Raw genomic sequence first — 14203 nt, forward strand, 5'->3', positions numbered from 1 at the left:
TATATATGTGCACTGTAATTTGGGGTTTATACTGAATATATGTACACTCTCATTTTTCAAAATTGGGATTTGAGGGATCAGGATATTTACTGCAGCATTACATAATGGCCTAAAATTAGGAACAACTTTATCACTGGGATTAGGGATATTTTTATTTCCTTCTTAATATTTCGCCTTTCCTTTAAGCAGGTAAATTACAATGTATTTCAACAATCCAGAGCAAGGGAACAACACTGTATCAAGTTCATTTACAGCCTTTCCTCCTGCACTCCATCCCCAGTGACTCAGTGCTTCAGCCACAGGGCAGAATGGGACAGGACAGTAGCCCAGGATGCGGTGCAGAGCCCAGGGAAAGCGTCTATGCAGGGCCATGGTTGGGAAGTGCCTGGTATGGGTGTCAGAGCCCAAGAACCTCAGAGAAGGGTGTCCAGGCTGGGGGCATGACCAGCCCACTGTGGAGAGTCAGAGCCCAAGTGGGTGACAGGGACATCCGCAGAAGAGGGCAGTGGCAATGGTAGATTGGTTACATGGAGGGGGATTGGTCAAATGGGTAACTGTGTTAAGAATAATCAACCGGGCGAGGTGGCTCATGCCTGTAATCCCAGCACTTTGGGAGGCTAAGGTGGGTGGATCACCTGAGGTCAGGAGTTCCAAGACCAGCCTGGCCAACATGGTACCACCCTGTCTCTACTGAAAATACAAAAATTAGCTGGGCATGGTGGCAGGTGCCTATAATCCCAGCTACTCAGGTAGGCTGAGACAGGAGAATCGCTTGAACCTGGGAGGTGGAGGTTGCAGTGAGCTGAGATCACACCACTGCACTCCAGCCTTGGCAACAGAGCAAGAATCAGTCTCAAAAACAAAACAAACAAAAAGAATGAGAGACAGATTTCTCACTGTCCAAAGGGACTTTCAGACACAGGAGAAGGAAAGACCAGAGCATCCCAGTGGCACTGGATTCATATTGGAGGTATCAGTGGGAACATGAGAAAAATAAATCAAGGTATAGGTATAGGTATGTACACACACACACACACACACACACACACACACACACACACACACACCCCCCACTCTCTGTCTCTCCTCTTCCTAAGCTCTATCTACTAAGAGGGCCTGGGAGCACTGACACCTTAATAGTGATGAACACCCACAGTGCCCAGATCTTGGCTTCTAAATACCATTCTCCATTAAAGGAGATAGGGATCCTCAGAGAAGTAGTAGTCCTAGGGCTAAAAGGCTTCATGCAATACAAGGTGAGCCTGGAACATCTGGTACCAGAGGAAGTCCTCAGAGCAGGATCTGCCCAGGGCCTGTCCAAAAGGATGGGAGACCATGAAGAGGCTCGCACCGGCCACATCAGGGACCATCTGAACGTCAAAAATAATAGGCCAGATGCGGTGGCTCCCACCTGTAATCCCAGCACTTTGGGAGGCCAGGGCAGCTGGATCACTTGAGGTCAGGAGTTCGAGATCAGCCTGATCAGCATGGTGAAAATCTGTCTCTATAAAAAGTAATAAGCCGGGCATGGTGGCTCCCACCTATAATCACAGCACTTTGGATGGCTGAGGCAGGTGGATCACCAGAGATCAGGAGTTTGAGACCAGCCTGGTCAACATGGTGAGACCCCATCTCTATTAAAAGTACAAAAACTTAGCGGGGCATGGTGGTGGGTGACTGTAGTCCCAGCTACTTGAAAGGCTGAGGCAGGAGAATCGCTTGAATCTGGGAGGCAGAGGTTGCGGTGAGCTAATATCTTGCCACTGCACTGCACTCCAGTCTGAGCAACAGAGTAAGACTCGATCTCAAAAATAAATAAATAAATAAATAATTTTAAAAAAATTTTAGTAATAATAGCAACATATTATAAACTCTTGAATAAAACATGAAATCAGCCCATATGAATAAATTATAAATAGTATAAACATAACACAATTTTTTTTTTTTTTTAATCAGACGGAGTCTCGCTCTTGTCCCCCAGGCTGGAGTGCAGTGGCGCGATCTCGGCTCACTGCAACCTCTACCTCCCGGATTCAAGCAATTCTCCTGCCTCAGGCTCCCGAGTGGCTGGGATTACAGGTGCCCACCACCACGCCCAGCTAATTCTTCTTTTTTTTTTTTTTGAGATGAGTCTCACTCTGTTGCCCAGGCTGGAGTGCAGTGGCGCGATCTCGGCTCACTGCAACCTTCACCTCCCGGGTTCAAGCAATTCTCTGCCTCAGCCTCCGAGTGGCTGGGATTAGAGGTGCCTGCCACCATGCCTGGCTAATTTTTTTGTTTTTTCAGTAGAGATGGGTTTCACCATCTTGACAGGCTGGTAACTCCTGACCTTGTGACCCACCTGCCTTGGCCTCCCAAAGTGCTGGGATTACAGGCGTGAGCCACTGTGCCCAGCCAAATTTTTCTTTTTTTTTTTTTTGAGACGGAGTCTGGCTCTGTCGCCCAGGCTGGAGTGTAGTGGCCGGATCTCAGCTCACTGCAAGCTCCGCCTCCTGGGTTCACGCCATTCTCCTGCCTCAGCCTCCCGAGTAGCTGGGACTACAGGCGCCCGCCACCTCGCCCTGCTAGTTTTTTGTATTTTTTTTTTTAGTAGAGACGGGGTTTCACCGTGTTAGCCAGGATGGTCTCGATCTCCTGACCTCGTGATCCACCCGTCTCGGCCTCCCAAAGTGCTGGGATTACAGGCTTGAGCCACCGCGCCCGGCCAATTTTTCTATTTTTTAAGTAGAGACGGGGTTTCACCATGTTGGCCAGACTGGTCTCGAACTCCTGACCTCAGGTGATCCACTCGTCTCGGCCTCCCAAAGTGCTGGGATTACAGGCGTAAGCCACCTTGCCCGGCCAACACACAAATATTTTAAGTAAATAAATGAATATATTGAGAGTTTCATGAAGAATGTGACATTTACATAGCTTCAAAATACCACCCCTGTCACATCTGTTCATTACAAAGGGGAGGACATCCTTGTTTGTTGGAAATGCACCCCAAAGGCATCGGGAACGCAACTTCCTCTCACAGGGTTCGAGGAAAAACATGTTCTTGGTACCATGCTTCCAACTTTTAAGTCTGTGATTCTTTTAAAAGCTCTAATTTCAACTGACTCTTTTCTGACCGAGATGAGTTCTCAGACTGACAACGCAACCTTTGACAACCACAAGCTGGGATGAGGACTCCTGCTCTGCAGCTTTGGGCACCACCAGGGGGCCAGCAAGCCTGCCACAGCCAGGAATGCAGCTCCCTTACTGAGGAAGACCACCCCTCTGTGACTCAGTTTCCACAACTATGAGTGAGGACTCCCGGCTCCCCTCACAGGATGAAGCAGGTGTTTATGCAGGCTCAGCACCGTTCTCAGTGAAGAAGAAACACTCAGGAAACACATTCAGAAAGGGGAGAGGAATGCAGTCGCCTCAGCCTGCAGGGACGCCAGGAGCTCCCTCTCCACAGGGCCTGGCCCCTGCCTCCACTTCATCCGTGAGCTTCCCAGATGAGGCCAGACGTGTCCCCAGTTCAGTGGGTGTCCTTTGCTTTATCCAGCCCAGGGACATTGTGCCTGGAACCTCCCCTCCTGTGGCCACTCCTGGGCAGGGTGATGGGGGTGGACAAAGGGTGGGGACAACTCCAGTACCAGCAATAATCTTCCGGGAGTCAGCCCCAAGCCGTCTCTTCACTGAAGTGAACTGAAACATTGGGCAGACCACCAGTAACCCACAGGCGCACTCCACGCACACAGGGTCAATACACCAAAGAGCACGACTCTAACGATCACAGAACAGTTACTGCTGTGGGGTGGGGACGCATCCTGCCGAGGTCAGCACATCTGCTGCCCTGCGGTCATGTCAGCAGCAAGGTGGGGTCCTGCTGTCAGGAGCCAGCACGGCTGTGTGGGGAAACAAGGACTGAGGTCCCCTTTTCATTGATTATATAACGTATCTGTAGTGAGCAAGGAAAAAACCTTTTATATGGTCAAATCCTCTGTCCAAGTAACCCCACCCCTAGTATTCTATCCTAAGGAAATATAGCTGCAGGTAAAGATTTCAGAACAGGCCGGGTGCAGTGGCTCACACTTGTAATCCCAGCACTTTGGGAGACCAAGGCAGGCAGATCACAAGGTCAGGAGATCACGACCATCCTGGCTAACACGGTGAAATCTCGTCTCTACTAAAAATACAAAAAATTAGCCGGGCGAGGTGGCGGGCGCCTGTAGTCCCAGCTACTTGAGAGGCTGAGGCAGGAGAATGGTGTGAACCCGGGAGGCAGAGCTTGCAGTGAGCCGAGATCGCGCCACCACACTCCAGCCTGGGTGACAGAGCAAAACTTCGTCTCAAAAAAACACACACAAAAAGATTTCACAACAAAGATAAACATGTGCACTGCAGTGTCATACAGCAGAAACGCTGAGACGGCCCAGCTGTGCAGCCCCGAGGGACGGGATCGGTAAACTACGGTATGTCCCTGTGATATCCCATGATGTAGCAACTAAAAGTGCTTCCAAAAAATGACATGGGAACTGCTGCAAATAAACTAGGTAGAAAAAAGGAAACAGAGTATAAGCAATATGCATTCAGTTGTGTGAAAAACAAAAACAAAAAATCTAAGTGGCCAGGTACAGTGGCTCATGCCTGGAATCCCAGCACTTTGGGAGGCTAGGCCAAAGGATTGCTTGAGCCCAGGAGTTCAAGACCAGCCTGGGCAACACAGTAAGATCCCAACTCTACAAAAAATACAAAAAAATTAGCCAGGCATGGTAGCTCACACCTGTAGTCCCAGCTACTTGGGAGGCTGAGGTGGGAGGATTGCTTGCGCCCGAGAGGTTGAGGCTACAATGAGCTGTGATCACACCACTGCATTCCAGTCTGGGCAACACAGCAAGACCCTATCAGTCAACCAATAAAAGCATTACTGCGGCTTGCTTGGTTGAAAACAGAAAAAAATCTCCGTGGCTCTCTCTGCCTCTGAAGTGAGGTGGGAGGACATCACCGGCAGGCCATGTGACCTGTGCAGGGCTGGGCATGGACCCACCAGGCAGGAAGCCACACTGTCCACCATCTCCCCAGACCTGCTCCTGCCCATGGCACAGGACAGAATCTCTGAGGACCAGTGCCTCTCAGTATGGGCCTCTCGCCATCCCCACAGTACAGCCCAAACACACACCAACTACCCAGCCTCATCCTTTACCCGAGAAGCCGCTTCCATTTCAACACTGGAGAAAAATCGGTGGAAGAACGCACTGTAGGCACGTGGCGGGCTCTGACAAGGCCCGCTCCATGGCATGCTGCACATGGTGGGCTCTTGAGAGACCTCCCGAGCTCCTAATTCCAGCTGAATCCTCACCCCACAGGCTCCCTCTGAAACCTGCCCTATGTGGCTGCCAATCTACCCAACCCTAAACCGTCAACAGCGGTCATCTCTGGGGGAGAGCACAGGTGGCTTGAATGTGCTCTAGTAAGGAAATATTACTTGCATTAGGGGAAAAAAAGCCAGTAAGCGAGGTTTTGAACAAAGACTATTTGGTGAGCCTGGGGCCAGGATGGGGAAGTCATAGCTACTGATGGAGAACCCGGAGCTAGTGCACTGGAGTCCCCTCCACACAGGGCTGGCCTGCTGCAGGGTTGCAGTCACAACCCTGGGGCACAGGTGGGCAGGTCTGGCTCTGCGGCCCCTCCCCCTATCCAGACTCCAACCTCAGCCATGACCAGCTGTCCCCACGTTCTTCTGGACCACAGGCCTCAGAAGCCAGGCCAGCACCTGGAAGGCTCCTGAGGGCCCCCATGTGCAGGCCAGGCTTCCCCATCCACCTCTGCTCTCAGCTCCATGGGCCATGGCTAGGGCCCTGTGGGGGCAAAGGAGCGGGTAGGGGCCTTGTCCCCAGCACGGTCCTCTCCCCACGGCCCGAGGCTCACCTGATGAGCATGCTCTCCTGCAGCAGCTCCCGGCTGAGGTTCAGGGGAATGTCCTCACTGTCCACCACACCTGGGAGACACGGCGGTCAGCTTCTCCGGGGGCTGCGGCCCTCCACACCACCCAACATTCCCCATTAACCTGTCCTTTGTCTTCAGGCCTGGCCTTCAACCCAGCACGTGTGCTAAGAGGGAAGCAGAGAGGCGGCACTGGCGGAGCTTCCTCTACGTCCTGCCACCTCCCAGAACAGTGACCTGGGCTGCGGGTGGGCGGGCCAGCCTCGGGATACACTTGGACAACCACAGCCTGGGCTTTATGTTAAAAATCGTAACTCTGGCTGGGCACGGTGTCTGATGCCTGTAATCCCAGCACTTTGGGAGGTTCAGGCAGGCATATCATGAGGTCAGGAGTTCAAGACCAGCCCGGCAATTATGGTGCAACCCCATCTCTACTAAAAATACAAAAATGAGCCGGGCGTGGTGGCGCATGCCTGTAACCCCAGCTACTCCGGAGGCTAAGGCAGGAGAATCACTTGAACCCAGAAGGCAGCGGTTGCAGTGAGCCACGACTGTGCCACCGCACTCCAGCCTGGGCGACAGAGCAAGACTCATCTCAAAAAAAAAAAAAAAAAAAACTCCATCAGGGATGGTTTGCACCTATGTGTACCAAGGCTTAAATACTGAAGTCTTTCTTAAACTACAATCTCACTCAAATGTAACACAAGTCACATATAAACCTGAAACTCACACAATATCCCTACACACGGAAAGACCTCAATGTGAACACCCCAGTGCTCCCCCAAGATCAGCCATTCACACAGGGAGGCGGGGCAGCTCCCGGGGTGTGTAAACGTGGCTGACTCGCAGGCCCACGGGCAGTGAAGGCCTATGGTGGTGCAGGCCCACGGCGGTGCAGGCCCGTGGTGGTGCAGGCCCACAGCGGTGCAGGCCCGTGGTGGTGCAGGCCCACGGCGGTGCAGGCCCATGGTGGTGCTCTCGCTGCGGATGGCTGCTGAGAACGGAATCAGCCAGGTCCCTCACAGATGCAGCAGGCGACACCGGGCCACAGGGGCACAGCTCACGGACTCTGGGCAGCGTACCTCGGATGAAACGCAGCCACTTGGGCAGAATGTCCGTGGCCTTGGTCTGGATGAGGACTTTGCGGCTGTACAGTGCAATGCTGGAGCCCAGCTCCCGGCTCACGTCAAACATGGACGGTTTCTGGGGGTGAGGAGAACACGCCATCATGTGGCACTGACCCTCCCCAGGTAGGTCCTCGCTGGGAGGCAGGGGGCAGACGCGATGAATCCAGCGCCCACTGCCCCCCTCACCCTCCCCCGGCATCTGCTCTGAGTTGAAGCCCAGTGCAGGGGCCCCACAGTGCCCCACACCGTGGCTCTGCAGGGGCCGAAGGCCTTCTCTGGCAGCTGCTGCCCTCCCCAGTCCACCCCCTAAGGAGGACACAAGAAAGTGAACCTTGCACGTACCCCTGAATACCCTGAACACAGCCAAACCTTGCTACAGGTCAGGGGTCAGCAAAAAGCCCTCCAGCCAAATCCACCTCACGGCCTACCTCTGTGTAGCCTAAGAGTCATTTTCACACTTTCAAACAGTTGAGGACAGATTTCGGAAAGGAGGATCTCATGAGACATGAAGATGAAATTCAAATTTCAGAGTCTATGCAGCTCATGGGACCCAGCCCTGTGTGCTCGGGGGGCAGCATGGGCGATGCTGCTTCCTCACCCGGCAGGGTTAGTGGCTACGACAGAGACCAGGTCCGAAAAGCCGGGGCCAGCTCCTGTCTGGCTCAGTTCCTGTCTGTCCCTCACGAAACCCGTCTGCCAGCACCTGCTCCACACTGGCACTTCCGGAACCAGGACCCACACCTCATCACAGGGGATCCGGTGAAAATGCGGGGCTATCTAGTTCAAATGTGAAGGGACCTGGTTAAAATGTGGGGGGACCTGGTTAAAATCCAGGGAGTCTGCTTAACATCCAAGGGATCTGGTTAAAATGCAGGGGGACCTTGTTAACATGCGGGGAGAGCTTGTTAAAATGTGGGCTCCCACGCAGGAGCCCTGGGTGGGGCCTGAGACTCTAACAAGCCCCTGGAGGCCACACCTGGGTGGCTCTTTCCAAGACGGATGCCAACTGTGCGGGACATTACGAGAGTTCCAGGCAGACAAGGACAGGAAAGCCTGGGGCGGGACAGGCTGGCTCTCAGCCCCCAATAGGTCTCCTTACGGCAGGATCTGTGGGCACTTCAGTGTGGTAAAGGAAAGCAGGGGAGTTGGAGGGTGTTGAGGAAGCACACAGAGGCCCACAGAGCGGCAGACCACAGGCCTTCCCAGAGCGCCTGGCAGGACAGCATCCACTGATCCACAGCAGGTGATGCAGGCTCTGAGGGCCCTCCCCAGGCAGGCCCCAGTCCACAAGCCCCCACCCCAGCCTGCACTGAGATGCCCATCAATCCTTCCCTCGCCATGTGTGACCCCTGAGGGAGGAAACATCTGTGGTCACCCACCCAGAGGCATCTGTTCTTTCTTTTTTTTCAGCGATGAGGTCTCACTATGTTGGCCAGGCTGATCTGCAACTCCTGGGCTCGGGTGATCCACCCTCCTCAGCCTCCCAAAGTGCCGGGATGACAGGCGTGAGCCACTGCACCCAGCACTACCTGTTTTTTATGCCCTCACGCGGCCACGTTAATCATGTGACATCTGCAGAGCTGACGTCACGGGGGGACAAAACAAGAGTCCCCCCGAGGGCCATGGGCCTGCCGCAGCAGCTCACCGTATCCGGCACGTAGAAGAGGCTGCGGATGTTGAGCGGCGCGTCCGTCTTATAGTGCAGGGTGTAGCGGGGCTTGTCGTAAGCCTGCGCGATGTAGCGGTAGAACTCTTCATGTTGCCACTCGCTGATGTCCTTGGGGTCCATCATCCAGATGGCCTGGAAACAGAGAGCGGCGGGGAGAGCGTCGTGTTTACCACGCACGTATTCCCCACCACCGTGCAGGCCTGAGCCACCGCAGCGCCTGTCCCTAGACAGGCCCCTGGGACAGACAGGCAGTGGTCTCAGGTGTAGACCCCTCTCCAGCCCCACCAGTGGGCTGCGCTGGGAAGTGCAGGGGAGACACACAAGGCTCTGGGGCACCTCAGGACGACATGTCAGATGGACCAGCCGGGCTCTGAGGGGGCCTGTGGGAGAGGACGACGCTGCCCAGCAGGGCGAGCTGACAAATATGGTGAGGGCCGTGAGAGCGAGGATGACCCACGCTGAACCACAGCTGAACCGCGAGGAGCGGAGTCAGTCACTGAGGACAGCAGTCCGCATGACTCCATCCAGAAGAAATGTCTGGAACAGGCAGCCCAACGGACAGAAAGGAGACCGTGGCTGCAGGGGCCGGGGGAAGGGTGGTGGGGAAAGGGCTTTTTGGGGTGATGGGATGTTCTGGAATTGATGTGGGGTGGCTGCACTGAACACCATGGCTGCACACTAACATGGTGACCCAGCTGGGATGGGCGGTACACCTCAGTGAACACTGACTCCTGACCCCAGCTGCCCGGTACACAGGGGTGGGCTGTGGTGGAGCTGGGCCCTGCCTCATCCCCACACCCAGGTCTCATCTCCACAGAGCAGCTTGCCCTGTGACTCTGGGCCGCAACCCCCGGGCTCATCTCTTCCCCGCTGCCCTGAAACGTACAGCTTCGTCTCCATGGCTGAGCAGCCCGTGGAGGAGCTCAGGCCCACCTGCAAGGTATTTTTCCGCCTTCCATTCAGGTACAAGGGGAAGCTGACGAAGTTGCTGTACTTCGCTACCACATCTGGAAAGGACAAAACAAAAACCACACTGCATCTACAATGCTGGTGAAAATGCAAGCTTTGCAGCAGCTCTAGGGTGAGCGCCAGCCTGCTGGGAAGGGTCCTCCATGCTGTGCCCACTTCACAGGTACCGAAATGGGGCACACGGGGACACCTGTCCTCCCGCCAGTCTCACGGGGGCAGCAGCAGAGCCCAAGTGAGAACCAGATCTGTGGAGGCCCCGGCGGCTGCGAGACTGCAATGCCAGCTCGTGGCTGGAACATGGCTTTCTGGGCTGACTCCTGGAGGGTACTCAGGGCCTCCCTAAGCATCCAGCAGGACACATACAGGGAAGGCCACACCCACATCCTGAGACAGGACTGCGCCAAATCCCCAGGTGCGCTAAAGGCCAGGCGCTACGCAGAGGAAGGAGAATGAGGCCTGCCTCAGCCAGGCCGGCTTCCTCCCAGTCCCAGCACACGGAACCAGCAGGAGCTCAGTGCTACGCAGCCCTGGCGGGCAGCCCCTCCCAATCCTACAGCACCTTGGTCCTTCGTGGCTCTTCCTGTACACCCTTCATGCAGGCAGAACCCAGGAAAATGCCTGCTGACCTGGTGGCCTCCAGGCCACACATGGATCCCGGAGTGAGCCTGGGCCCAGGCTCCCGCTCACCTCGCACCCGGGCCTCGCTAGCAAACTCCCTGCAGTCGGATTTCAGGTGGATGATGATTTTTGTCCCGGTTCTAACTCCTGAAGCTTCAGCGATTTCAAACACTCCAGAGCTAAAGCAGGCAAGGAAAGGAAAAGCCAGATGGGCACGACACTGGGACACACCCTGCATGGGACTCCAGCGGTTCCCTAGGGTTTCACAGGCAGAGCCCAAACCAACACATGACACACCTCAAATGCCCCATTTCTGACCCCAGGGCACCACTCAGGCCATCAAATCCCCATCAGGAACGATGACCCTGTGGCGGGCGGCAGAGTTCTGGTTCCCTTGGGTGGTGGGCCGGGGGTCCTCCACCTACCCTGGGCTTGGAAGAAGCTCCTGGGCTTACCCCGAAAACCCTGGGGCACTGTGGGAGCCTGGCCCAGCTCCAAATCAGCTGCCGGATGCCCAGGGGCCAAAACAAAGGCCAGGGGGCCAGGCGCCCCCTAAGAAGAACAGAAAACCATCTCAGAAGCACAGGAGCGTGGAATCCCCCGGCAGGGTCGTGTGGATGCCTTGACCCAAGTTTACTGTGAGCCCTGCTCTCATGGAATTAAACAGGAAAGTGAGTTTTGGGAGAGCGGGGAGTCCAGCTGAGCACACGGCACACACTGTGGAACAGAAATGGCATCATGGAGGGAGGACACCTCAGCTGGCTGGAAGCGGCTCACCTGCTAAAAAGCCCCCAGAGCTGGATGTGGAGGCTGAGGCAGGAGAACTGCTTGAACCCGGGAGGTGGAGGTTGCAGTGAGCCAAGATTGTGCCACTGCACACCAGCCTGGGCAACTAAACTCCGTCCCAAAAGAAAATAAAAAAAAGCCCCCAGCAGGCTCCTCACCCTACAGAGGCAGAGGTGGGCTGGGGAGGCAAAGCCAGGAAATGCCAGGGCTGGGAGGAAGCAGAATGAGCTCCTGCAGAAGGTCGGTCACAGGAGGCTGCAGAGGGGCCACCGGGCGAGAGGCCAGTCCTGCAGCCCAGCCACTGAGGAAGGAGCTCAGTGTGGGCTGGGCCTGCCTTCCCAAGTGCAATGGTGGTGACCAACCACATGGGACCAGAGAGGCGCCATGGGCCACTTGGAGCCACAAAAGTCACTGACTCCCCAAAGTGGGAGAGTCAGATTTTACATAAAAAGCCCAGAAAATGCCTGTGTGCATTTTCTGGCCAGGTACGGTGGCTCACACCTGTAATCCCAGCACTTTGGGAGGCCGAGGCAGGCGGATCACCTGAGGTCAGGGGTTCAAGACCAGCCTAAACAACATGGAGAAACCCCGTCTCTACTAATAATACAAAATTAGCCAGGCGTGGTGGCGCGTGCCTGTAATCCCAGCTACTCAGGAGGCTGAGGCAGGAACCCGGGAGGCGGAGCTTGCAGTGAGCAGAGATTGCGCCACTGCACTCCAGCCTGGGTAACAGAGCGAGACTCCATCTCAAAAAAAAAAAAAAGCCCAGAAAATGCCTGTGTGCGTTTTCTGAGTCCAACCCTTTCCAAACTCCATGCTAAGGGCTCCAGCTCAGCTTTGAGCTGCCTGTCAGGCGACATTCGTCACTCACCCATCTGAAAGCCACCGGTAACCCGGGCTCCCCGGGGCTGCCGAGCGGGAATAGACTTCCACTCTGTCGGCCACCATGAAAGCTGAGTAGAAACCCACTCCAAACTGGCCGATGATCTTGCTGCTGGCCTCAGCCTGGTTCTGCAGCGTGTCCAGGAAGGCCTGTGGGGCAGAGGCCAGTTAGGGAGGCAGACTCCCCTCCAGAGAGGAGACACTCACGACACCGCGGCTGTTCTGCCAGTACCGCTAAGACCTCTTCATCCTTAAAACAGCCACACCGAGTACTTTTCCACCCCATTCTACACATGAAGAGCTAAGTCACAGAGAGGTGACACACTGGCCCTAGGACACCCAGCTGGCAGCAGTGGGACAAGTGTGTATTCCATTTGATTCCCAAAGCTTGTAGTCCTGCCTGTCCCAGACAGGGGGAGGCCTGCGGGTCACACCTGGAGTGGAGAAGGAGCAGCCTGAATAAGCTCCTTCCCTTGAATAAGCTCCTTCCATAGGAAGGCCAGGAGTGAGGAGAGCCTCCAAACTGGCTTCCAGATTCAACTCTCCCAGAGACTACACTTTGTGGGAAAAGAGTGGAAATCACGCACATGCGTCTGTAAGCACCGCACAGCACTCAAGTTTTCTACTATAACATTGCCAAAGATCCTAAGGCCAAAAATCGAGTAAAATGCACACACCCACTGCCCTGGCCCATGCTGTCTGATGGAACTTTCTCCGATGATGGGAACATTCTGCATCTGCCAGGTGCACTTGGACAGCCTGCCGAGCACCTGGAATGTGGCCTGTACAGCTGAGAAGCTCGATGCCCCCTTTTATTTAATTTTAATGCATTTACATTTAAACTGCCACATACAGCTGGTGGCCGCCACACAGGACAGCAGACCAACCTCGAGAGAAATACAACAAAAAACGTAACGTGGCGGGTAAAGTCAGTTATGGTAGTTTTTATTTATTTTTTTTTGCAGGGGGGGGGGTTTCGTTTTTGTTTTTGAGATGGAGTCTCACTCTGTTACCCAGGCTGGAGTGCAGTGGTGCGATCTCGGCTCACTGCAACCTCTGCCTCCCAGGTTCAAGTGATTCTGCTGCCTCAGCCTCCCAAGTAGCTGGGATTACAGGCGCACACCACCACGCCCAGCTAAATTTTGTATTTTAGTAGAGATGCAATTTCACCCTGTTGGTCAGGCTGGTCTCAAACTCCTGACCTCAGGTGATCCTCCTGCTAGGCCTCCCAAAGTACTGGGATTACAGGCGTGAGCCGCCATGCTCGGCCCAGTTTTTTTTTTTTTTTTTAGATGGAGTTTCGCTCTTGTTGCCCAGGCTGGAGAGCAACGGCATGATCTCGGCTCACCACAACCTCTGCCTCCCAGGATCAAGTGGTTCTCCTGCCTCAGCTTCCTGAGTAGCTGAGATGACAGCTCCCACCATGCCCGTCTAATTTTTTGTATTTTTAGTAGAAACAGGTTTCACCATGTTAGCCAGACTGGTCTTGAACTCCTGACCTCATGATCCACCCAACTCGGCCTCCCAAAGTTCTAGGATTACAGGCATGAGCCAAAGCACCTGGGCAGGTAGTTTTTTTAAAGTAGAAATTTCTGGCTGAATGCAGCAGCTCAAGCCTGTAATCGTAGCATTCTGGGAGGCTGAGGCAGGAGGACTGCTTGAGGCCAGAAGTCTGAGACCAGCCTGGGCAACAAAGCAAGACCCCTGTCTCTACAAAAAAAAACAAAATTAGCTGGGTATAGTGGCACATGCCTGTAGACCCAGCTACTCAGGAGGCTGAGGTGGGAGGACTGCTTGAGCCCAGGAGTTCAAGGTTGCAGTGAGCTGTGATTGCACCACTGAACTCCGGACTAGGCAACAGAGTGAGACCCTGTCTCTGAATGAATAAGCGGATCAACGAATAAATGAATAAATAAATAAATGTAGAAGTTTCTGTGAATTACTTTGGATCAACAATTGCTCTATTTTCAAGTAGTTGGTACCAAGTGCCACATGGGCGGCACTCAGGCTAACAACAACTAGGCAGAAAAGCACTCAGCCAGTAAGGAGGGCACCAGGGTGACCCAAGGCCACCCACCTTTGTCCTAGTTTGGCACAGACACTGTTGAGGAAACCCTGACCACCCACACCTGTCTTCCCTTTGCAGACTGCAGTCACACCAGCAGCCAAATGACACCCTAGACCTAAGGGCTGACTTGCCCCTACAAAGCAGTTTCCCTTTCCTTCCTTTCCCCCT

At 54.5% G+C, this 14203-nt stretch overlaps 1 protein-coding gene across 2 annotated transcripts in view; it reads right to left on the bottom strand.

Moving 5' to 3' along the window:
* TRAP1 (TNF receptor associated protein 1) overlaps positions 1-14203 on the bottom strand; it is a 60309-nt gene that overhangs the window by 9260 nt on the left and 36846 nt on the right. Inside the window, exons 6-11 of one of the 2 annotated variants that reach the window (XM_005591092.4) lie at positions 11957-12117; positions 10369-10478; positions 9646-9719; positions 8689-8844; positions 6999-7119; positions 5902-5971 (exon numbers count right to left, since the gene is read on the bottom strand). In XM_005591092.4, coding sequence (XP_005591149.1) covers positions 5902-5971; positions 6999-7119; positions 8689-8844; positions 9646-9719; positions 10369-10478; positions 11957-12117 — 692 coding nt within the window. The remainder of the gene's footprint in view (positions 1-5901; positions 5972-6998; positions 7120-8688; positions 8845-9645; positions 9720-10368; positions 10479-11956; positions 12118-14203) is intronic. The other variant, XR_012429657.1, reaches the window with a different exon arrangement.

This window comes from Macaca fascicularis, chromosome 20 (genome assembly GCF_037993035.2).
Source record: "Macaca fascicularis isolate 582-1 chromosome 20, T2T-MFA8v1.1".
NCBI classification, from domain to species: Eukaryota; Metazoa; Chordata; class Mammalia; order Primates; family Cercopithecidae; genus Macaca; species Macaca fascicularis.